The sequence below is a fragment of the Akebia trifoliata genome, chromosome 8 (genome assembly GCF_017979445.1).
Source record: "Akebia trifoliata isolate Shusen 1 chromosome 8, ASM1797944v1, whole genome shotgun sequence".
In the NCBI taxonomy this organism is placed as follows: domain Eukaryota; kingdom Viridiplantae; phylum Streptophyta; class Magnoliopsida; order Ranunculales; family Lardizabalaceae; genus Akebia; species Akebia trifoliata.
This window is the reverse complement of record NC_141382.1, coordinates 823,266-848,176: the sequence shown is the minus strand read 5'-3', so window position 1 is coordinate 848,176 and position 24,911 is coordinate 823,266. Positions and strand designations below refer to the sequence as shown.

The 24,911-nt window shown below is 35.0% G+C and overlaps 3 protein-coding genes across 11 annotated transcripts; 1 reads left to right on the top strand and 2 right to left on the bottom strand.

Moving 5' to 3' along the window:
- The first annotated feature begins 943 nt into the window (after window positions 1-943).
- Window positions 944-7,918, top strand: LOC147395275 (ras-related protein RABE1c). Of its 2 annotated transcripts, none has more exons than XM_086450046.1 (9): window positions 944-1,142; window positions 1,255-1,365; window positions 5,409-5,481; window positions 5,607-5,707; window positions 6,115-6,180; window positions 6,544-6,641; window positions 6,967-7,029; window positions 7,141-7,233; window positions 7,524-7,918. In XM_086450046.1, exons 2-9 carry the CDS (start codon window positions 1,293-1,295, stop codon window positions 7,605-7,607), a joined length of 651 nt encoding a protein of 216 aa, XP_086306172.1. In that variant the 5' UTR covers window positions 944-1,142; window positions 1,255-1,292; the 3' UTR covers window positions 7,608-7,918. The 2 variants fall into 2 exon arrangements, with proteins under 2 accessions (XP_086306172.1, XP_086306174.1); XM_086450048.1 differs by having other exon boundaries at window positions 980-1,024.
- Window positions 7,919-9,741: 1,823 nt separating this feature from the next.
- Window positions 9,742-14,953, bottom strand: LOC147395274 (uncharacterized). 3 transcript variants are annotated; one of them, XM_086450045.1, is made up of 6 exons: window positions 14,794-14,953; window positions 14,301-14,590; window positions 10,664-11,755; window positions 10,501-10,569; window positions 10,077-10,275; window positions 9,742-9,992 (listed from the first exon to the last, which is right to left on the bottom strand). In XM_086450045.1, the coding sequence occupies exons 2-6, from the start codon at window positions 14,301-14,303 to the stop codon at window positions 9,910-9,912; spliced, it is 1,446 nt and encodes a 481-aa protein (XP_086306171.1). In that variant the 5' UTR covers window positions 14,304-14,590; window positions 14,794-14,953; the 3' UTR covers window positions 9,742-9,909. The 3 variants fall into 3 exon arrangements, with proteins under 3 accessions (XP_086306171.1, XP_086306169.1, XP_086306170.1); XM_086450043.1 differs by having other exon boundaries at window positions 10,664-11,764; window positions 14,794-14,952; XM_086450044.1 differs by having other exon boundaries at window positions 10,501-10,566; window positions 10,664-11,764; window positions 14,794-14,952.
- A 1,878-nt stretch (window positions 14,954-16,831) lies between these two features.
- LOC147395273 (type I inositol polyphosphate 5-phosphatase 8-like) lies at window positions 16,832-22,808 on the bottom strand. 6 transcript variants are annotated; one of them, XM_086450973.1, is made up of 11 exons: window positions 22,510-22,808; window positions 21,533-22,181; window positions 21,351-21,435; window positions 21,188-21,235; window positions 20,883-20,970; window positions 20,081-20,185; window positions 19,338-19,800; window positions 18,853-19,049; window positions 18,634-18,742; window positions 18,288-18,436; window positions 16,832-17,728 (listed from the first exon to the last, which is right to left on the bottom strand). In XM_086450973.1, the coding sequence occupies exons 2-11, from the start codon at window positions 21,560-21,562 to the stop codon at window positions 17,461-17,463; spliced, it is 1,542 nt and encodes a 513-aa protein (XP_086307099.1). In that variant the 5' UTR covers window positions 21,563-22,181; window positions 22,510-22,808; the 3' UTR covers window positions 16,832-17,460. The 6 variants fall into 6 exon arrangements, with proteins under 6 accessions (XP_086307099.1, XP_086307100.1, XP_086307097.1 ...); XM_086450974.1 differs by having other exon boundaries at window positions 21,533-21,629; XM_086450971.1 differs by having other exon boundaries at window positions 21,533-21,579.
- Between the last annotated feature and the right edge of the window lie 2,103 nt (window positions 22,809-24,911).

The window sequence follows — 24,911 nt, the reverse complement described above, 5'->3', positions numbered from 1 at the left end:
GGCTGTTGTGGCAAGGGCAGAGAACTGTATTGTTTTCCTTTGTATACCGAAGAAAAAGATCTATGATTCTATGCCCTTGCGACGTTAGTGGTGTACACATCGAGTGAAAATTTTTGGAGTCCAAAAATCACAGCTCATTAGTTATCATGGGAAAATTTAACAACCTGATCGACTTGATTTTTTAATCTAAAGGAGTAAATTGGTTGGGTTGGGTTGGCAGGTTGACCTGGCCTATTATTGCCACCCTTAGTCCAGAAGGATTATGGCATCTATCTATAAGACTAACATGTATTAATTAGAAAGGGTGAATGATTATCCAATTATTATATATTATGTTGAAGCATTATTGTATCAAACCTTTGATACCAACATCTTCTTAAAACTGCCATCTAATAATTACTATTTGGCACCATCTTTGTGGTTTAGGGTAATAAATATCATTTTTCGCTAGGATTCAAAACAGTAGTATTGTTAATGAATCAATCTTACCCTAAATTGGTTCGATTAGTATCGGATCCAATAAGAATGCAATTTGTTACACTGTCTCACATTTTATCTGATTCGATTCTCGTAAGGATCAACCAATCTAATAAGATATTGGATTAGAATCCAAATTCTTGATCTAGACGTAAAGTTATCAGACAAAAAAAACATACAGGATTGCCCTCTAATCTGATCCATTGAAAACCTTACAAAATATCACAAATGGGTTTGACAATTTTGATAAAATATGTTAAAATGTATTCCACGTGGCAATAATTAATATAAAGTTGGATAAGATTAGTCGAGTAGAGGATCCACGGCTGTTGTATAAGTGCATGGAGACTCAACCGTGTAGCCTACACGTGTCGAGAGAGAGAGAGGGGGGATAGCAATCACTCTACGCGTATCTTCCACCGTCCCACGTTGTCGAGGACTTGCTAACTTGCGCAGGGTAGAAACTGGCACTCCATTAAATAAGGGCAGAGTGCGTAGTACGCGCTTGCAAGGTCGGACGTAGAACCGATCAAGTGTCCCTTATTTGGTATAAACTCATTCTCTCTCTCTCTCTCCCCTAAATCTTCCACGGTCGACCAGTGCTGACGTGTCATAGACGCTTTTCGCATCTCTCTCTCAGATCCTGTTTTTCGATCCCTATTCTGGTTAATTTTTTACTGGATTTGATCTCTTCGGTTCGCTTGTTTATTTTTTTTATTTTTTTTTTTAAATAATTTTTTTGTTTCATTTATAGTATTTTTTCCCCATATTTTGCAGAGACGAATCGAATCTAGGGTTTTTAATTATCTTCTTCAATGGCCGCTCCACCTGCTAGGGCTAGAGCAGATTACGATTACCTCATAAAGCTTCTTCTGATCGGCGATAGCGGTACGAAATTCAACGTTCCGCATTTCTCTCGTTCATCGATTTCTCTTTTTTTTATTTATTTAAAAATCTAGTTAGTTTTATCTTCAATTTCTGTCTGGATCTCTTTTCCATATTTGGAATTTTGTTTTTCCTGGTGTGGATCATGGTAGGCCGGCCACTTTGATCTATTTGGTTTCAAGAAGATGGATTCCGGTTCGACTTATTCGAGTCAACGTTGTTCATGCCGAATAATGTATATAGAAACGGAGATCTAATTGGATTGCGTGATCCGAGTCTGACTCGATCACATTTTGTAAAAAATTCGGTTGGATCGGCTGGGTTGAACGTTAAGGCACTCCACTTCTACATTGAAATTAGTCTCTTAGCTGGATCTCTAGAATGTTAGCAAAATTTCAATCTTGATTTGAAACTCGTTTTCTCTTGATGTATTATGATTTTTTTAAAAAAAATTATTTTTTGGAAAATATTATTAGTAGATCTCGTGGCTCTGGCAGAATTGAATGGAGGAACACAATTAGTTAAGCATATCCCAAATGTTTGGGATAAGGCTTTGATGATGATGATGATGGTATATATTAATTTGTCTCTTGTATGTTATGGATCCTTGATTTGTTGCTCAAATGATGGAATTTCATGTATTTTGAACTTTAGCTTTTATCTTTAATAATTTGAAAGTATTTTTTGTTGTTGTTGTTGTTGTGGCATTTTTAATGTTTTAGCTTTTATTGAATCGGTCTAGATAGGTTTGTGGCTGGCGGGATTGGTTGGTCATGACTGGACCATCCTGTTTAAATTGGGATCGGTTGATGTCCATTGCATCCAGAAATCAGCTTTGGAAATCATAAGTTTGATAATGTTTATATTGTGGACTGTAAAGATTTGTTTTTGGTTGAATTTTATTAATGTTGATGGTGCAATATATGTGTGGGTTTTATAGGTCTTCTAGTTTATTTGGGAATTTGGTAAACATGCAATTTTTCTTTTTTTGAGGACGTGTTCTTGCTTTTGATGATCTAAGATAATAATTGGGAAAATGATCAGAATATACCTAGAAAAAGAAACACCAATCATGGTTCATATTTCTTGAAGTTTACTGTTAAGAAATGCCTACCATTTATAACATACGAGAGATAAAGCTAATATTAGAAACAAAACAATATCTTGATAATTAAGAAAAATAGAAAGAAAAAAAAAAAAGGGTCAACAAATTGTGGGGTACATACCTAATCTTTATGCCTTTGATCTTCAATTCTAAACCCCAAAATCCAGCTCAAAGATGAGATTTGAAGTTCACCTCCTAAACTAAAAAACAACAGTGAAAAAAGTTGCAGTAAGTGGGAGTGTTTTAATGTTTATATACCCCAAAATCATGCCCAAAGATGAGATTTGAACCTCTCCGCTGTGCCACCCTCCAGGGTCCGGTTGACCCTCAACTCAACCAGTTGCATGTAGGACTTTCCGAGGGGGTGGTGTGTGTGACCATGGGATTATTCTCACCCGAAGGGTGGGGATACCCATGATAAAAGGAAAAAAAACCTCCTCTCTCCTAAACTCAAAAATAACAGCTGGAAAAGTTGCAAGAAGTGGAGTGTTTTAACGTTTATATACTAGTATGTTTCAACCTGGTTAATCCGGTTCTTTGTATGTTGCGGGAAGTGGAGTGTTTTAACGTTTATATACTAGTATGCTACATCCAATTCAACCTGGTTAATCCGGTTCTCTATATGTTATTGCTCTGACCTGACTGGGACAAACTGAACCTTTATTCCACTTTTCCAGTTGCACAACTTCCAATGCACAGCACTTCAAAGTTCATTTTGTCATTTCATAAAAAATTACTTTATTGCCTGCTTCTGCTTGCCTTCTATCATTGTCCTCAAATCTCATTTATTACCTTTTGAGTTAATGTGAATTAGAATCTTATTTAATTGATTCCACCTAATTTTATTCCTTGCTTGAACCCTAAATGCCCAATTTTCTGAAATGAAATTGTCAGATACAATTTATATTTAATTTGGTCCAACCTTTTGAGCATCTATAGATGGGTGTATTGTCTTGATTTAATTGCTCCATTTCTGCCACAAGGAATTAATGTTATTTATGTTTTTTTATAGGCCTGAATTAACTTTTCCTACCTTTTTTCCTTTCTTATCTTAAAGACCTATAATATTAGATGTAGAGGGCCAGAGCTCTGGGGGCTTGTGCTTATTTGATTGGGTTATCTCTAATAGTCTATATGATTTATTGGTAACAATTGTGTGAACCAGATCTGGTTTTATATTATTGCATGATTAATTCATCGAATTATTAGATTTTGTGTGTATAAGGGCTCAATAGATGGCTTGATAATTGGCACAGTAGTTTTCTGGTATTTTTTTCTTCATATTTTATTTGTATTTGGTGTCATGGGATGTTCCCCCTTGATGATTCTGCCCCTGGAATTAAGGGGTTGTTCGCTGGATTATTCGCCTAGTGGGGAGAAGTTGATGGATCAATTTACTCCTTTCCCTTTTTATCTATTTCATGGTATATATTATTTCCTTTTCTAGTAGTGTTAGAGAGCATGGAGGTGAGAAACCTGTCATTTAATACAAGTTTTGATGGTCAGTTTGTTGCAAAGTAGTCGTGAATTGTTGGAATTTTGAGGATTGTTGTTTCTTTTCCACACATCAACGATAATCTATGCCTTTCTTTCTGCCTGATGAAATTTCTGTTAAGTATGATTCATAGAAACATTTGTTTCATGTATTTCTCTACCATATGCAGAAATGCGGATTCATAGGAAATAATTTCCATGGAAAAAATTCTATGCATGCATACTATTGCATAAGCATGCCAATTTTGGGGACGCTGCGATCTTCATTGTACCACAGAATTTATTGTTTCATCAAAGATTTTGGTGGATTACTATCTCTTGAGTCGTGGCTCAAAACCTGTGGAACTTAGTAAGCCTTTTGAAGAAGATGTAAACAGGTGACATCACGTGCAATGAAGAGAATGATTCTTATTTATTTTGGATGAGTAACAAATATTTTTTAATAGAAAATAAAAAAATATGCAAATTTCTGAAAGACAATAAGAAAATACAATTAATACTTGGAACTTGAGACTTTAGTCTTCATCGGGAGATCTCATAGCACCATTCATATCCTGTGACTTAACAAGTTCACTTGGCCGACCATGGACATGGATTTGTAACAAGTTGACATGTTTTATGCTACCTTTGCCGAGAATGAATGCATGACCATTGCAAGATGATGCTTTTTTGGGCCAAACAAAATATGGAAATGATCAAAGCAAAATCATGGACATCTTTTCTTGAACTATTGGAACATTTGGCTTTAGAGTCTTAAGTCCTTTCGAGGATGCTTCCATGCTCTGCTTGACGCAGTATTTTTAAGGAACATAATGGAAGGATTTTTTAAAGATTCAACCATCCAATTTTGTGGAGGTTCTTAATTTTCTGGACAAGCATTCTAAAAGAGTTTCATGATATCAAGGTTGAGGAATTTGCATCTAGTTGGGAATCTGTAAATCATGGCAGAATTTTAGACAATTCCCCCGGGATAAGTATTATATGTAAAGTCTGCCTGTATTGAAGATGCTTTTTTATCCTCTTTGCATCCGCTTATATCAAGTCATACATCCTTTACTTATCTGCTGAAATATCCCTTGGCCTTTTACACTTCATCTATGAGCCCACTCATGCTTTATAATATCATTCAACAGCTTTCCAGTTGTGCTAGTGTCTTGGTTCTTATGGACCTACCCTTCTAACACAGTTGTTCAAGATTAATCAAAAGTGATACTGTCAACTTATTAAGTCCTCCGGAAAACTTTTTTTTGAAAGTGATTTTCACCCTTGTCAAATATCATAATGTTAGTTTGCAATGTTTTTTGAGTTTCGGATTCAGTTTGATTTGTTTTTTATTCTTTCTATTTCTTATTTCATTTTCTTTTGTAAGAATTCTCCTCGACCTCTGCCTTGTTTGTTTCCCTTGTATTTTTTAATGATATTTATTTACTTTTATCTATTTTTGCAGGTGTGGGCAAGAGTTGCCTTCTTTTGCGCTTTTCAGATGGGTCCTTCACAACCAGTTTTATTACAACCATTGGGTATGTGCTCTCTAAATTTTAGCATCTACTGCAACTGCAATATATTATAAATTTCTTTTCTTTTCATCTATTCTTTTTTTTAAATACCATCTGATCTTACAATGTTCTGTATTATTCCTCCACAGCATTGATTTTAAGATTAGAACAATTGAGCTTGATGGCAAGCGTATCAAATTGCAAATCTGGGATACAGCTGGTCAGGAACGGTTCCGAACAATCACAACAGGTATATGGTTAATGCTTATGAGAAGATTTGGGCTTTCAATTTAATAATCAATGATACTTGGCTTGGAGCAAGATGGTAATAGCTCTCCTTTCCTGCCTGTTGTTGTGTCGCATATGAAGGATGGGGCATATAGCTGTCCATAGTTTGTCCCACTTTCGTGATCTCATATTCTAAATGTTGTCTCCTAACAATCTTGCATAATCACCATAAATAAAAAGAAAAAGAAAATAAAAATCTTGTATACTTTATTCTTGTGAATAATCCTGAATGATGAATGGAAATATCTATAGATCAGAGAGTTGGATCATTTGACAAGGTATTTAATAATCAATTTTCACTGCATTCCTAGGCCCCAACTTTTATTGTCAGAAGTGTTCTCCTAAAAGAGTTAAAATTGTTTTCTGCAGCTTATTACCGTGGAGCTATGGGCATTTTGCTGGTGTATGATGTTACTGACGAGTCCTCATTCAACAGTATGTGCTCCGCTTGTTTCACACTCACTATTATAATAAGTTTGGATGGCTAGATTTGTTTTTTTTTATTTATGAGAAATTCTATGATCCTCAAAAGCTTCATGGTACCCAAAGGAGGAGGATCAGGTATCCACCTTGGTGGACCACTGAATCTGTATATTGTTTTGATAGTTTTCTCTTGATTTTTTTGTGTATCAAACCGATTGGGTACACAGACTTCTAGATCCATTTAGATGATTGGCAGATCTGCCTGGGGTGTGCAATTGAAGTTTTATGTCCTACTCTGTTTACAAAAATTCCCGAGTTTTCTATTTTTTTCTCAACTCTAATGAAGAAGCTTGCTGGTTTATGTCACCTTCTCAGACATTAGGAACTGGATCCGAAACATTGAACAACATGCGTCTGACAATGTCAACAAGATACTGGTGGGGAACAAGGCTGACATGGATGAAAGTAAAAGGGTGAGGTTTCTACTCTGATTTTTTATTTTATTTTTGTGTGTGAAAGAATGGAATCACTTCTTTCTACTTCCATGGATTAGCTGGGATTGTGAGCTTACATTTATGTTTTTAACTCAATCTAAGAGTTTTCTCTCAAGTTGCTTTAGTGAGGTTGCTGGTTCGATCACATATCACCCCCCCCCCCCCCGCCCCGCGGTGTTTAAACTTTAAATGAATGAAAAAAAAAAGATGACAAATCTTAAATTCCTAACTTAAAAATCTCTCCACAGATATATACACACTCACTCTTTGGCATTAGATTCCTAACTTAAAAATCTTTTTTTAGGCTGTGCCTACCTCCAAGGGTCAAGCACTCGCTGATGAGTATGGTATCAAGTTCTTTGAGACGGTAAGAGAAATTGTTCCTGATGCTGAATCTCCTTGCTTTGAAAAGTATGTTTTTTAATTTTTAATTTTTAATTTTTTTTTGAACAAATACTGAAAGATATTGGTTCTACAGAGTGCAAAGACGAATTTAAACGTAGAGCAGGTTTTCTTTTCAATAGGAAGGGATATAAAGCAAAGGCTTGCGGAAACTGACTCCAAGGCTGAGGTAATGGCTTTTCTCCATTCTATCTTGAGAATTTAATCCATCATTTTTTCAAATCTCATTCGGGATCAATGTTTCAGTCAGGAGGAAAACTAAAACAATCTTTGACTGAAACATTCCCCAGACATCATCATTCAAATGTTTAATTCCAGTATTGGCTGAAAAAACGAATTGTTCCCCCTTTCAAACATTTTGAAGAAAATTGGAACCATGGTTTTCTTGTTTATTTTTTTGTTGCCTTTTGTTGTGCTTCAAATGTTTTGAGGTTCCTTTTTCGGTTTGGATAATTGCAGCCACAGACAATCAGGATTAACCAACCAGACCAGGCATCTGGAAGTGGCCAAGCGTCACAAAAATCTGCTTGCTGTGGTTCTTAAAAAGAGAATCATAACATATGACAGAGGAGAGAGAAACCTGTCGGAAAAAACAAAAAAAGAAACACTAATATGGCGTGTGGGATGGGGGAGAGGGGGTGTTTGTATTTTTCTTCTTATTATTCTTTTCAGCTACCACTTGTTTTTAGTGTGTGAACTGTGGAGGGGTAGTTTCTTTCTCACTTATTTGAGGAATTTATTCTACTGAGACAGATATGATCTTTCCTTCTTGAGTAGAGATCACAGAACCCTAATATTGTTGCTCTCCTTTGATGTAGAGAGTTAAAATAGAAGCATCTTTCCTTCACTCTTTATATGATTTGTGAATTAAAAACAAAAACAAACAAAAAAAAAAAAATTATATATATCGCTCGCTATGTCATTTAACAATAATTTATTAAATATATACAGTGTCTACTTGCATTGTAACTGTCTCGAAACCCTGATTCTGCTAATAGTCATTTATTTGGTAAGTGGAAACTACTGACAAAACATCAAGAAACTTACTTCATGGTCATCTCTCCAATCCTTGAGGGTTCCCTTATAGTAATTTTATCTGATCAAAACATACTTTGTTAAAATCTCCTTTGTTTGTTTTCCAGGAAGTTGTGTTAATTCTTCCTTGCATGTATGAACCCATGTCTATTCCTCTCATTTGCATTTCAGCTCTGAAAAATATGGCTTCATGCTTCTGTCCCTCCGTTTGAAGTTTGATGTAGAGTGAGAGTGATCCTTATTTCAGTCTAATAAGCTTCTAAGCCTAGAAACTAAAATTAGATCAATTTCTCTTCAACAACGGTGCATGCCTTGGGCTTTAATGGGTTTTTGAATACCAATTTTCCAATCCTCTTGAGATAACCTGAACTTTCCAAGCCCAGTATAATATATTGACAGTTATGCTCTTACCACACTACTCACCACAACAGATACAACACCAACAATGTTTTAAGCTCTCAATTCAACTGATTTTAAGAGTTTCTGTTGCGATTGCACATCTCTGAAGGTCCAGGGTTTAAATTTTTGCACGGTCTCACAATATTTAAATGGTACACAACGTATCTGATTTCAACTGAAACCATGAAAAAAAAAAAAAAAAGGAATCCAAACATCACATAATTCAATTGATACGAATTCAGTTTTTCTCTTGGCTGAAACATTGCCTTGGAACAAGATTTAAAACCTTGCTCAAGACAATTCAGTGCATCTTTTTCTCCCCTTGTAATGTACCCTTAATACGTTCTCTTGAATTTCTGCTTGTTTTAATCTTTGATAGAGTTGCTTCTCATATCATTTATACGATGAAGCACCCTTTTGGTGTTATAAGATTCTAACTGAGACCGGGACCCACAAGGATTATTTTCTGTGTCAACCCTTACCATCATTGTGATAGTTTTGACTACCATTTGATGTCACTTTTAATAATTGAGGAGACAAAAAAAAAAATTACGTACCAGGAGGGAAAGTCAAATGAGATTATTTGGTCATGCTCAACAAATACCAACATTCACCCAAAAAGAATTACGAGGAAGATAAAAAATGAGGTAAATAAATAAAGGTAATAAGGGTGGATATTAGCAAAACCATCAACTGGAGGAACACGATTTTTAACCTATATATTATCAAAAGGAGATTGAGACAATCTACATTGCAGAGAAGACTCCACAATTTTGGAGCAAGGCCTTGATGATGAGGCATAAAAACATACAATGATTCCCAACACCACATTAAACCACCCCTAAACTAAACAATAAATAACAACATAATTTTATTTTATTTTTAAAATAAATATTTCAAAAAAGGAGGTTGAAACAACCTACCTTACAGAGAAGACTCCAATTTTTTGGGGCAAAGCTTTGATGATGATGATGAGACATAAAACACCCAATGACTCCCCATACCACATCAGCGCAAAATGGTAAATTCAAACCACCCACAAACGAAACTAAACAATAAATAACTCTTGTGGAGCTATATACCCCACCAAAATAGGGTTACTACTTGCATTGGAAGCAACATGGGACTCTAGGGTGAATATCAATAACAAGAAGCATGGATTTTCAAACCCTCCTGGAAGAGATACTAGTTCTCTTCCTCTTGTGTGGTGTACCCGTTGCTTTTTCTGTTCTGCCAAGATACCTTTGTCTCAAAAAACAAAATGGTCACTCATGTCCTTTTCTTTACAAGTACATTAAAGTATCTTTTAAACTGGTTACATAATTTTACCATAAAATTTGGGTTCTGTAAAAAGTAAATAATATTACCAAAAAAAGATTGCATGTTTTCTGTGCGCAAATTAAATATTATCCTACCTTCCGACTTGGGATATTTGGTTTTTTTCATCCTTCCCAAAGATACGCTGAAGTTCCCGAGTTGCTGCTTGAAATGATTCTGAAAGAACAAAGACAGTGTTTGTGAGAATCTCCAGCCATACCTTTAACAAAATGGTGAAAATGACTAATTTACACGCATCACCTTTCCAAATACGGAAGGATTTTTGATTAATAGGAGAACCAGTTACAGTTTGGATGGCTTCAAACAACAAGTTTTGAGGTGTGCTCCTTAGCTCTTGGACTATTGCATAAATAGTCTTTCCATTCTCAAAAAATATGTGATTATTTGGGTGTTTTGTTTTGCAACCTGCATGTCGCTCGAACTCATAAGCATTGAGTACCTACATAAACAATTGATTAACAAGCACATATAAGTTGGAAGCAAGGTTTAAAATGTCATGCCAATTGAATGTTTTTGTTGATGAAAAAACTGATGCATTCCCAAAACATTCAATGTTTTGTATTGGTCTCAGCCAATACGTATCAACTGATACATTATGATACATTCCGATATTTTAAACCATGGTTGAAAGAACCATCTAAGAGCCTTAAATTATAAGACTGACCTTAGAATTATTACACAACTGGCAGCTGCACAAATACCCTGAACCTTTTATAACTCCGCAAAGACCCTTCTGACACGCAAGAGAAATAATTACAAACACCACTAAGCAGCAAGTTAATGTGAAAGATTGACACATATTAATGCAAAATATTAATAAGATTTACCTCTCGAGACCATGAAATATACTTCACAGGAACTCCATCAAGGATACCCGTTGACAGCAAGCTTCTGACATTAGAAGGGAAGTTATTCGGAGGTACCTTCTTAGACACCTTAAGATCCATCTTATTCTTAGGAATTGTGTCAGATCCCATGGTGGCCATTTGAGAAGTACTTACAATCACGTCAGCGTTGGAATTAACCAATTCTTCCCCATTAAGGGCTTCTGATGGCTGAACTGAAGATTGACTCATTAGCAAGTCATAATGGCTTATGAGCCTGCCTGAGGGGTTTGTCTCAGGTTCCTCATGAAAGCCACTAAAAGATATGGTATTGCTATTTCCCTTATTAAAGCTTTGACCCATTGATGCAGGCATGCAACTGTTGGAGTCGTTGACCTGTTTGAAAGACATGGAATCGTCCCCCATACTAAATGAGTGACCCATTGATACGGTAATGCCACTATCAGTGTCCTTGACCTGATTGAAAGATATGGTATTGTTATCCCCCTTTTTAAAGTTGTGACCCATCATGCTACAACTGGGCTCAGCCTGATTGAAAAATAAACTATTGTGGTTGTTCTTGTTTAAGGTGTGACCCATCAATACAGATAGGCTGCTTTCAGAGTCCTTGACTTGATTGATTTTAACTTTTCTAATTCCACCATAGTTGAGACACGATCCAGGATCATCCATCATAGGAGACATAGATAAAGCAACAGAGGCATCGTTTCCAAATTGTTCCTCGATACTCCTACCCAAATTTAAATTCCCCGTACCAATTGGTGGAATATTCCGACCATTGAAGTTGATATTCCTTGCTGGCTCTGATCCAAATAACTGGTCAGTGTATTGGCTCTGGACCGATTGAAAACTGGGAGGATTTTCCCATGGAGAAAGATTTCCATTTGGAACTCCTGAAAACGATCTGTTATTCTGAATTTCTAAAGCTTGCTTCTTATTGGAGAACATCTCTGGTTCAGTAGCATCCAAAAGCCATTGATGAGCACGTTTAGGTTCAATTCTGGAAGAATTATCATAAGCCACCTCGCCATTGTTTAAACACCCAGTGTCCTTTGCCATCCAAAAAGCTTTGCCCTGGAAAGACTGCAGGATACGATTAATTAAAATGCCAACGAAACAACAGAAGTTTCCCGATTCAACAACAGCTGATTTAAAAGAGAGAATGGAACTCTGTTCTCTAAGCTCAATATTATGCTGAAGTGACTAAAGATCCAAAAAGGAAAGATCATCAAAAGCAGACAAATAATCAAGTTGAAAAGGAACAGCATACTGCATATTGGAAAGAAGAAAAAAAGAACACTTGATCACCCAACATAAAATCAAATCTAATCTACAATAGTCCACTGCAGCAAGTAAATTAAGCTTTTCCGAGAATGAGACCATGGGTGCAACAAGTGCTTCTAGGGGTAAATGGATGACTGAGGTAAATTCAATAAGGTATTTTCCACCTGAGACATTTTTTTTTTTCATTCCTTCCATGATCCCTTTATGAGAAGGCTACGCTTGAGTCTATGGCCAAAAGAGCCCATGCATTTTCAGCATGAACGTACAGATTTTATGAACTTTTCGAAGTCGGTTCTAAATAAATCTGAGACTTGAAAGTTGAAACAATAAATAAACCCATGATTTCAATCAGGATACTGGCAAGAGTTGGGGATGCAAGACTTCTTGACCATATTGACCTGTTTGCGGTGCCATGCTTTTTAAAGTAGATTAATGAGTCCCTCTCAAATCTTCCTTTGTGTTTTTTTTGGGTTCCTTATTTTGACATATTTCTTCTTTTAGAATAATGAACGAATCATAGGACCTTTGTTATCGAAAGCCCTTGGATTCCTTTCTCTCCAGATGGTCCAAGCAACTGCAAAGGGTAAGATGCACCACAATAGATTTTCCCTAGGGGAGAAAACTCTGGCATGCCAGCTCCCAAACTACTAAACATGCCATAGTCTGAACTTTGCAGTTATAGCTGCTTGATATGGAGGTTTCATTGGAATAGCTTCCATGTATTTGTCCATAACAGGCATCAGTTATGTGGAAAACATTGATGAGAAGCATCCTCTGCAAAACAGATGATGATATTGAATACTACCCCTTTAGATGCTTCATACAACCTACCTATATTTTTTCTTTTGATAAGCAAAAAATTTATTGATAAAGGCAAAGGTCAGGCGAGGTGACCAACCAGGCAACGACAGATTACAAAGTGGCTACTCTAAATGCAAAGCGCACACCCAATCCCAATTAACTACAAAATCTTCAAACACAACTTCTCTAAATTCATCAAAGACTTTCAACCAAAAGGAAATAAAACCCAACACCGAAAAGATGATCGCTTGACGGTCCAACAACCTTGCTTCAAACACACTTCTATTTCTTTCTTTCCAAACTCCCCAACAAGTTGCAAAAGGCAAGCTGCCTCACAAATGCCTCTTCACTCCCAAAAAAGCATTACCTTGCAACCTACCTATATGAAGATTTCCTCTTAACTGATTAAAAGAAAAGGGGGGTGGCCACCACTACCATAACTTAAGAACTCAACCAATGGTGGGAAATTCATACCCATATCATGATCATGATATCTTTAAAGACTAAAACTGAAGAACCAATGTTAAGGAATTCCAGTACACTGGAGTGGGCCTGTCCTCCCCACAATTGATCCAAACTGGAACATAACAAACAATTGAAAGGAAATATTAGTGAACATACATGAAGAATCAACCATCATTCCCAGTATTCTCCGTCTAGCAGAATCATTTGCTATTATTCTTTTCTTCTTTATCATTCCAAATCTTAAGCTCCTTGTCCTTCTCTTTCATTTAATAATTTACTCACCAATTGATTGAAAAAATAAATGCAAGTTTGTGGTTAGAAAACCAAACAAATGTGAACCACGACCCTTCACATTCTCCCATAAATGACTAATCTTGAGAGACCATCAAATGCAATATTTTACAAGCTAATTGTTCGGCATGCATCATTTCAGCTACACATTCCCTATGTGTTGCTTACTTGGTGATTCAGGTTAGATTATATGCTCCAAATTCTGAACCTTATAGAGGTGCAAGATAAACTTCAGTGTGCCTTCAATGGAGGTATAATGTAACCTCCAAACCAAATAAAATAAAATAAAAGACCTCCAAATTTGAGCAATTCTTCTATGATAGTGTTTCATATGTTGATATGCAATATATACCACCGATGTAATCCTATGAATTTATAACAAACATCAAACAGAACACACAAATTATCACCGAACAAAAATTGATCGTCAATCGAATTAGAAGGAAAAATCTAAAAACAATAAGTAAATCATGGTATGGTTATCGATTTCAAAAATAGTATTAAATACCCATCAATTGAAAAGAATGCAAAATCTAAAAACAATAAGTAAATCATGGTATGATTATCGATTTCAAAGACAATATTAAATACCCATCAATTGTAAAGAATGCAAAATCTAAAAACTACAAGTAAATCATGGTATGCTCATCAAATTTTAAAGACACCATTAAATGATTAAATATCCATATTTCATCCCGACTAAATGAATTTCGCATTTTTAACAGAAATTGAAGATTTTGATTAACAAAATCAGCTCCAACAAGGGATTCGAACATACCATTTTTGCTCCTTAACTTCAATATGAAAGGAAAACTTTCTAGGACACAAACAACTTCCACATCACCACCCGCGATTAAAACCTAAAAAATCTCTTGCAGATCTCTCTTATGTTATCTCAATCTCAGGATTACGATTCGGTAATTTGATCAAGTAAACCTTTTCGAGTACGAATTCAAACTTTCAATGCAGATACGAATCAGAACAAATGTCAAAGCTTTGATCAGAAAGAAAAGAAAAGAATAGATCGATTTTCTTTAATATCCCTTCTTCACCACTAGAAACCTCCGCCTGCAGAAATCAAACCCTAGAATGTAAAAAATCCGCAAAATGTCCATAAAATTCAACCAAAATCGAATGAATTTCACTTCAAATCAATTAAACACATAGGGATCGTAGAAGATTTTCTGGGGAAAAATCTTGAGACTTTCAAAAATTACAACAATAATACGTAGAGCGAATCAAAGAAAAAATCGAGATTTGATGATCTTCACCTTTGAATCATGATGTTTGTAATCTGAACAAACGGTTGATCTTCGATCCGAAATCGAAGAAATTTCCAGCCGCTCTGCGACTGTAAAAGATCGAACTTTGAAGAAGGAACTCTGGAGATGGACCTTTCGATGACTTTGTGTTCTTTTATTTCTTGTCGAGATTCGGGAATGGATTTGAGGGGATTTAGACATACACCCTTTCACTTTTTTCTGAATATTTGAGAAACCTTCTTTTTTAAACTTCTGATATAGCCCCTTGAACTCGTTCTACTCTTAAAGACTAAAAAAATATGACCTAATCGCCCATTTGACAAAATCAATTAAACTCGTTTTACTCTATAATCTCAAGTGTGACACAAAAGAAAAGTGTTTGTCGGAAGAAATCTCGAGGAATTGGAAGCATCAAAGCCTAATTTGGAGATGCTTTAGATGGATTAAGATCATGAATGAAAGGAAGCCTAAGAAGATGGTCATTTGCATTTTTCCTTTCGTCCACAACAACATTAACTTGCCAAATAGGCCTTCAATTTCATTGATTTCTATTTAAACATTGTTATAATTCTATTTAAACATGTAGTAATCTAGTTGAATTTTTTAGCTTGTTTTTGGACCTTTTTGTATTTATAAGTATTATAGATGTCTAATGTGGGAATTATTTTGATTGTGCCTCTTGATGGGGGTTTGGGGTATGTTATTTGATTCATGAACCAATCAAAAAATCCAACCTGACTAAATACACGTATTATTAGAGTAGTAAGTACGATGCACTGTAATCAGGTGTATTGAGATGCACCAATATTAGAATAAATCTCTTATTAGATTAGATTTTTCATAATGTTCATGTTTTCTTGTGAGAGCCCATCTAATGGCTGCAAATTGATATTGTTGGAAACTATGATCAGGGATAGGGGTGGAGTCAGGATTTAACTCATGTGGGGGGCAATGTAAGAGTGGAAATTTTTTTATGAAAGCAACGAAGATTGTAATTTTTTTTTGTGGGGTCAATATAACAATGGAAACTGTTTTGTGGGAGCAAATAAGAGTATAAAACAAATTGGGATGCAATAGTTCATTACTCCGAAGAAGGTTTGAAAATTCTTATAGGGGCAAGTGCCCCCATTACCCCCACTCTAAATCCGCCCCTGAATTCAGGGACTTGTTCATAAACGATCAAAGTTGTACCCTTAACAACCACACGACCATCAAAATTTTGGCCATTAGCATATTCAACCAACCAACTCCACGGTCCAAAATCAATTAACTCAACTTCGTTTGGATCAACCATTATAAAAAAAGAGGTTTGCGGGTTAATGGATACTCCAACCAGATCAATGATTAAGTCCACAATGGAGCCGTATTGAGATCATCTCAGACCCAAAAGAGGCAATGACTAATTAAAGAACTCACGATGGTGCCTATATTTGATTCTTTTTAAGGCCCAATTGAGGCCATTCGATCATCTCTTATTTCCAGGTTCATCCATCAACGATCTTATCATCTGGGACATCTTCCTCAACAATATTGGAATAGGATCATACTATATGGGATTTACTTATATTAAGATTAGATTCATTGAATTTATTTTTCTATACAAATCCTATCAGGATTGATTGTGATTCATCAAAAGTCAAAATATTTCTTATTTGAATTCTTTTGGATGATGGGGTTAGGATTTAAAATAAAAATAATAATATTTTAACTTCTTTCTAGTGCGATGGGTAGCTAGGTATCTCTACGACTGTAATCTTTCTCAAGTATATAGTGATTTGATCGGGATCTTATCTTTCTCGTGTGTATGTGACCGTAATTTTGTTTTATTTTTAAAAGGTTAAATGAATTGTTTGTGTATATGGATATTCTTCTATCCTTTTGGAATCTCCTGTTTTCTTCATGTTTGTGTGAATTTCAAAGATAATGAAATTGCTTTCTTTAGGGGACAATTAGCAGAGCTACTTAAAAGCAAGGGCTGAAATTCTGTGCCACTGCAGTGGCATGTACTGCTAGATTGACAGCCACGGAACCAATCACAATTCACAACTTACTTCAAATTAAAAATTTAATAAATTAGCATGAAAGACAAAACAGTAAAAATACAAAATGATTCGAACTAAACATCTATCTCACACTTTAATCAAAAAAATAAAAGTAGAAAACAGTGGCTCTGAAAAAGCTGAAGAAACATTCTTTTCCGCTATTCTTTTGGCTTTTTAAAATCCCTATAACTCACAGTGATCGATACCAAAGCCCATCGACCACCACACTGCATGACGTAAGCCAAAATGCAGGCACTATTCTGTCCCTGTCCCTGTTCTTACTTTTGCTACAGCAGCCACTCCTCAGTCCTCCCACCCCATCACCACAGCCTCATTATTATCCTCTCTCTCTCTCTCTCTCTAAACTCAGAATTCTATTGACCAAAATACCCATCTAACATCTAAATATTTACACTTATGCACCTAATAAGACCACGTGTCAGTGGCACGAGGCATGCCATTTAACAAAGCACGCGTGCTTCTTGTGCCAATGTAGTTAGTAATCTTTACTTTAGTCCTGCAGTAGCAGGAGCTATCATCACCATCGCAACACAAGCAGATGAACTTTGTTATCTTTTGTCATCGTTACTGTTTGATGTTTCTCTTTGAGGGTAAATGATTTGATGGATGAGAATCAGGAAATTGTCTCTATGCAGCTTTGTGGTCTCATTAGCAGAAGTTGTTCTTCGGCTTGGACCTTTGCCAGGCATGCTAATGACTTGTTGGCCTTTGTGTTTGATAAAGAGATGTTGTTGGGTCTCCTGAGCTTGTAATTTTTGTTGACCAAGTCAACTTGTACAGAAAATAGAGAGTAGACAGGCCTGTGGTCTGAGAACTTTGACTCTCCTCTCATGTAGGACATCTGCTTCAATCCTTCTCCCCTCCATAGTATTCTGTCACACCTGCCAAACCAAAAATTACTTTAAATTTTTAGAGAAAAACTATCTTCGGTGTTTAATGTGCACCAAGTAAAAAAAAAAAGCCAGATTGTGTTTATCTATCTTTTTTTATAACTCTTCTTGTGATCAGTTAACTTAAAATTTTGATTAATAAAATTTTCTCATAATTTTAAAAATTAAATTTCATCAGAAAAGGATGTTCTATGGCACTTTTTGCATGTAGCACCCAAGACCTCAGAGCCCTCTAGTGGTTCATGGCTTAGATTAGATTAAATAATATATATAATTTCATGCACACAATGTTGGTCCAAATGACACCTTGGCCCTCTAGATTTCCTGGTCTAGAAATTGGGTTTGAAAAAAAAATTAAAAAATATTTTTTTTAATCAGATCTTGATTTTGAAAATGATCACCCAAATTTAAATTTTAAATTCAACAGTAAAAACATGTGATCGTTGTTGATTTAACAGCTTGACACACCTTATTTGATTTTTGGTATGTTAAAACAGAAGAACTGACTATTGGTACATTGAAAATTAATGGGAGAGAATAAGAATATTACCAGGCAGGAGTTCTTCGCTTTTCTTTAGATTTGGAGCTTTGGAAAACATAATGGTCTGAATTAGCAATGTATTTGTAGGTAGGAGAGAAATATATTCTCCCTTCTTCCCATCCTTTAAATACCCGCCCAGCTCGCTGTTCCATACGAAGCTGCCAATGTAAATTACAGTGCATAGGTAAGTCCAATGCCGTTCAAACAAGCCATCAGCTTCACTATCTCATTTTTTCGTTGGGCACCATAATTATCCATATAAAAAAATTCCAAGGAACCCAACATAGCTTGAGTGCTATAATTTTGGTGATACACTAAGAGAAGTAATAACATTTCAGATGTGTTCTCTCTTTACCTGGTCTTTCTCTAGAAGTGCTTGCCAGTCGTTCCTCTCAAGAAGCTCATGTGTCTCACCACATCGGGTTGCAAGGCGATAATTTAAATCTCCAAGCCAGATAATCTTACTGAAAAAAATATTGAATTATTTAACAACTCAGATTTTCTCCAACAGGGATAAGTTTTCTCCATTAAGTTGCTTAAAAGAGTAGACTAATTGAAGGGATAAAAGACTCACTCGTGTTCTAAGATGCTATCAGGGGAGAATAGCTGTCCAAATGTTCTATGTGATTGAGGAAACCTCGTCTTCTTCAATATTTCCATGACATCAGAGTTTCTCCGGACCTCGTCACCTTCTTTTTCACCGGAAGTCAAGTGGGTGCATACAAAGCAGAAGCTTGTCTGGTGGAGTGTCATACTGATGGAAATTGATCCCTGTTGATATCAAAACAATGTAAAGGCTCTTGATCACATAGTGGGAGAATATGATCTTGTAACCAAAATCCAAGGTTGAAGAAAAGAGATTGTGGAAAAAATAAAATAGGCAAGAGATGAAAGATGGGAGTATTTTGGTCATTTTTTATAATCTCTAATGGAAGACCGGAGTCAAGGGACTATGTCATCATTTGAAAACACATAGTGGGGTAGTCTAAAATCTAAATTATCTATTTGTTATTTTATTTTTTTGGTTTATAATTCTGTAATTCAAGAATAAAGACTAACCTTATTTCCCATATAGCCCATGATGCCAGTCCCAACGCATGAGACTTTCAAATTGCTAACGTGGTGGTAAAGGTCAGCTCGCACCCACACACATAAGAAGATGCCCACCATTTGCTTGCTTGCAGCCAAGCAATACTGACCACCCATCGCACAACCAGGCTGCATTGGTGATCCTTCTTCACTCCAATTTGAATTTCGTTCTAAATCCTCTTTATCCAACTCATCCTCCATAGAAAGCAAATCAGAGAAACTGACTCTGGGTTTCAAGTACTGCTGATTTTCAAATTGTGGTGGGCACTGTTTCCATTTGGACATGGTGGCACTATTGTAATTTTGACCAACTTCTGTGTCGTTTCCAGTACTATTCAAAGCTTGACGGATGAGGGAAAGCCACTTGGATACAGGACCACTGTCTTCTGCACCTAACACATTCCCTGCGTTCAAAGGGACTATTTCCTGAAACCTGATTTACGGCACACAAAAGAAAACAGAATTAGTACCATTAATACCCCACACCTGTCCATTCGGTCTTACTCTTATTGCAGATCAAAACAAAGACCAAATTAAACAGGATCTCACCCTCCAAATTTAGAAAAACTCCAAAAATGAATAAATTCTGAGATCATTAGAGATTTGGGAAAATGGGAATATCTAGAAATAAATGGTTACAAGTCTTTTAAGAAATTAATGTCTCTCTCTGATTAGGAGATAAAGACAAAGAGAGAAGGTAGAGAGGAAATTACCCAAGAACATAAATGTCAACAGGAGCAGATGTCTGTAGCATATCCCCTAAATTCAAGTCCGCATGCGGTGATTTCCCTCCTACATTCCAAGTCCCCACGAACATCCTACACCCCATCAAGCAAATTAGTCTTTCTTTTCTTAATAACATACCTCAACATGTATATAATTTTAGCAAAACACCATCCTCACAAATAAAATTCCTTTTAGATCCCTATAATAATAATTATTATTATTCTTTTTTTTTACTTCTACAATTAAATTAAAAAAATCTCTCCAGAGACCAGAAAAACCATTTTGCAAAGAATTTGTTTGGGATATTCACGAAAAAGTGATCAACTTTTAACTAATTTACAATTCCAGCTCTCTGCTCATTCTAACTACGAAGACACGAACGATAATGAATTTAGAGGTTTTTAAAGTTACTATTTCGCAGATTGAAAGTGGCAATTTCACCTGTTTAAAGTCTAATGGGAAATAGTCACTTTAAAACCTTCAAATTTATTATCGTTCTGAAATTTTTTTAAAGAAAACGTTATAATTCATATTTTGATAATTAAAATGAACAGCTACTCAGAATCATAAATAAATCATTTTCACCCAAATATTTTTGAAGAATTGGGAGTAAAATGAAACAATGGGGATAAGAAATTTGTCCCTTTTTTTTTTTTTTTTGGGAATATATTAGGAAGCATTCAGATAATATTTAAAAAAGACACAAAATAAAGTCAACTTGTGAAACCAAACCAAATTGGCAGAAAAGTCAAATAGTCAAACAAAGACTCACTGAAATTAGTGGTGTACCTGAGGTTTAGATTGTCGGTAACAGCTGGCGTCTCCGGTTCAAATCTTGGCCTTTTCAGACTTTCAGGAACCTCCATCAGCGACTCTTCTAATCACAATTTAAAGATGGTTTAGTACTTATTTGTAATTACTATTAGAGAGCAATTCCTAGAGATTACAGAAGTTTCAAATTCCCAAGCTAATTTACCGTCCAAGTTGCAAATAATCTGACCCTTAAATTCTTGATGGGTCAGGTCCACAACAAATGGACGGGAAATACATATTGGCGTACCAAATTTAATTTTCTGCGTTACACCAAAAAATACCTGAAAAATCCGAACAGCTCTTCCATCTATCGCTCCTTCCATCGATCGCTACAGGTTTCAGTAAAATATAACAAGAACACTTTAGATAAAATTAAAAAAAATAAAAAAAGCGTTACAGAACAACACAACGAACGAAAATAAAAGCTAAAATAAGGAATCTCACATGGAATCGCATAATCTGAATGAAACTCATCCGCTCTACTCTTTAAATTCAACCATTTTCTTACGACTTGTTTCGGCCACGAAGACTGCAAGAAATTTCTGTCGTTACATTTAACGATTCGAATTCGATACTCGAATAGTCGATACTGTTAATTAACAGAAATTTAACAGAAGATCACGTACCTTGTAATTGTTACTAGGATCTTTCCTCATTGCTCCACCTTCAGATCCTTCAATAAAACCAACCAAAGATCTTCTTAGTCTCTGTTTCGAACTGTAACTGTTACGAAACTTATATTAGAGAACTTAAAAGGAGTGTTTAATAGAATTTAATGACGTTTTACAGCTAGATTATAATATATATAAAAAAAAAAGTTGAAGAAAAGAAGAATCAGAGACATGTTCCCGTAAAGAAGAAGAAAGAGACGGAGAACTAAAAAAAGAGAGGAGAAATGTGTGTTTTTTAAAATAATAGAATATTATGCTAATAGGTCAGGTTATTCCTTTATCTTCACGAATGTTTCTTTACAGAGGAGAAGATAGGAGAGGCTTGAAGAAGAAAAAGTACGAAAAGCTTAGAATCTTATAGATCTTGAGATTAGATGGGAAAATGATTTTTTTTTTTTTTTTTTCACAAAAAAGTTGTGAAAGATGCAGAAAAGGCTTGAAATAACTAAATAAAGAAGGAAATTTGGCTTCGAGATATAGATATCTTGAAGATGGCTAATAAAAAAAACAACAGATCAGAAATTGCAAGAGCAAGATGTAAGAAAAAGAGGATTAAAAAGAAAATCAGATCTGAAATCCTGTGTTCTTCCGTGGTTCTGTATCGCTGAAAATGTGAAATAAAGAAAAGTGGTTGCAGAGCTTCAAATTACAGTAAATAAAAGAAACACAAACATAAGTACCAGAGCATAGATAAAATCTATCGCCAAAAGGCCTCCATTAACGAAATCGATGCAGAAACCGAAGAAATCAAACCAAAATCCAAAATTTCAAGTTTGTTTAGAACAACATTGCTTTGGGAAGATCTAAATTTAAATAAGAAGATCAAACGGCAGAGAAATACTATTGAAACCGGTCAAAAAGATATCATTTTTCCTGCTAAAATAACTGAAAAAAGAGGGAAAAAAAAAACAAAGAATCTAAACAAAACTTACAGAAATCGAAGAAGCACAAGAAGCTCTTGTTGGTGTGAGACCACGTAAATGAGACCAAAACAATGCAAAAAAAAAAAAAGAGTGCTTTTCGTTCTCCTCCTTTACTCGATCTTTCCTTTTCTGTCTGTTACGATTAAAGCAGTTTGTAAAAAAGTAAAGAGGGTTTAAAGAGAGAGACTACGCACTCTCTCTCTCTCTATTTGTTAGTGGCGGAGAAGATGAAAGAGGCTTTGGAGGGTTTCTTTCTCGGAAAAGCAAAAGAAAGTTCTTTTTCTTTGTCTATTTACAAGGGGAAGTAAATGAACTGTGGGAGATAAGTGAAGTTTATCAAGTAAGAGCTTATTTATTAAGCGTTTATGACTTACGAGTGCTTCGGAAAAGTGTGATTTGACTCTTTTACCCTGCAAATGTCACCTATCTACTGGACCACTGCTTCTTCTTCTTGTCAAATGACAAAAATAACCTTCATCATTTACCTCAGCCATGAAATTTGGCACCGAGGGTCGTGTCAGATATTTTGATCATCAATTATAAAGATATATATAAGTATGAGTATGATGATTGAAAGGTTATACTCATTTATACCTGAGTCAAGCTAGCCTGACTATCTTTGTAAGATTTCAAATCTTACCTTGGATTACCACATTGACCATCCACCACCTCAGCCTTCTACATTTCATGGAAAAACATAAAAATTAAAAATGAAAAAAAAAAAAAAATGAATAGATCTTGATCCAAGGTGCAGAGAATGGGCAACTATCAAGCTCCTGAATTTAAAATTAAAATATAATAATGATAAAAAATAAATTTTTAATTTTTTTTTAAGTTCTTAAAATTTCATCTTTACATCCGCATATCATCGCCCCGTCTTTGGATGTCAAGAGGTGAGATGGTCAAGAAACTTTTTTTACTAACTTATTAGCTAGTAATTTTTTTTATTTCATTTAGGAAGAGTATGTAATTAATGTAACAAATAACGATTCATACCAACAGCTGAAATCCCCAACTACACTCTTCATCAAATCAAATCAAATATGAATTACATTCCTCAAATCTTCATCTCAGTAGTTTTCTAAGGTCATAACGAGAGATCATCGTCTTTTTCTTTCATTTAGTCCCATTCCATCAAAACTTAATTAATGTATCTTTTGGATTACATTCCATCACGAGGACCACTTTTGTTCTCCCTGGATCACATATGTTATATTGATTGTTCTCCACTCTCCTATCCCGATCCACTCAAATCTCGAAACGACACACATTGGATCAGTATTAATAGCATACTTACATGCACAAAATCTCAAGGTAACATCAATCGTGATTCGATGTTATCTAGTCTTGTTTGAAATTAATAGGGTTGGCAAGGGATCACTAGGGTACTGGATCAATGCCACACCAATACTAATCTGGAATTTTTTAAACATGTACCCTATCCCTCTTTGTTTCTTGTTTTCTTTCTCTGATCAATATATTATACTTTTCAAACAAAAAAACATATACCCTATCCGATCAGAAAACATACCTTATTTTCAAATTATCAATGTTCAAAAAATATAAAATCATATAAAATTTAAAAAAATTTACTTTCTAACTACAAATATAGAAGGAAGTCAAAAAGACTAAAACATTTTATCTTATATGTATTTATATGAAATTAAGAATAAAAAAAATATTAAAATATATTCAGATTGGTTATTTTTTCAGAGTGGTATGAGGTACATCCAAAATAAAAAATATATATTAAAAAAGTTGATTTGTGTTAGTTTTTTTGTTTAAGTAATTACCTCATCATTATAAAAAATTACAGTTGTTTAAAATGAGGATTAGACGCATAAAAACAAAATCCTCAAATCTAACAAATAATAACCTCATAAAAAGTGAAAGAGCATGTGATAGTCTCTATTGGCATCGCAACTTCAACTTTTACTTATGCTCTATCAAACAATTATTTTTTTTTTTTTTAATTGGAGTATACTAAGTAAAAGTTGGGGTGCCAATAAAAATTCTTTTTTTTATTTATTTGATTTGAGTGAATGGTGGTTTGAAGAAGGGCTGGTTAGAGATCAAAAGTCCCGTTTGTAGCTGTTCTTAGAAAGTCAAACTCTAAATGAACTTTTCTATCCTCAAGCCATGTTTGAGTTGTTGACATTGGAAGACTAATACATTTTATTTTATGGTATAGTATTTATTTTTAGGGATTCATGTTACTTAAGAATCCTTAAGAGTATCTCTCCAACTCTTTTGAGACTAATAATTTACATTTTAAATTATCTCATAACCCAAGTGTCAACCTTGATCATTATACATTGAAAGATAATTTATATTGCCACACCATTTTTTTATTATAACATATTAAACAATTAAATAAAACAAAATATGTGCAATGTTGAAAAGCCTATTTA

Bases quoted from the DNA above. Each gene is read 5' to 3' on its own strand.
- LOC147395275 (XM_086450046.1), top strand. From the start codon at position 1,293: ATGGCCGCTCCACCTGCTAGGGCTAGAGCAGATTACGATTACCTCATA. The intron at 6,181-6,543 runs GTATGTGCTCCG...TCACCTTCTCAG, and splicing joins TGACGAGTCCTCATTCAACA to ACATTAGGAACTGGATCCGA. The intron at 7,030-7,140 runs GTAAGAGAAATT...TTGGTTCTACAG, and splicing joins GTATCAAGTTCTTTGAGACG to AGTGCAAAGACGAATTTAAA.
- LOC147395274 (XM_086450043.1), bottom strand. The intron at 10,570-10,663 runs GTAAATCTTATT...CTTGCGTGTCAG, and splicing joins ATATTTCATGGTCTCGAGAG to AAGGGTCTTTGCGGAGTTAT. The intron at 10,276-10,500 runs GTCAGTCTTATA...TTGTTTATGTAG, and splicing joins AGTTGTGTAATAATTCTAAG to GTACTCAATGCTTATGAGTT.
- LOC147395273 (XM_086450969.1), bottom strand. The intron at 21,436-21,532 runs GTACGTGATCTT...AATTTCTTGCAG, and splicing joins ATCCTAGTAACAATTACAAG to TCTTCGTGGCCGAAACAAGT. The intron at 18,743-18,852 runs GTGAGTCTTTTA...TATTTTTTTCAG, and splicing joins GATAGCATCTTAGAACACGA to TAAGATTATCTGGCTTGGAG.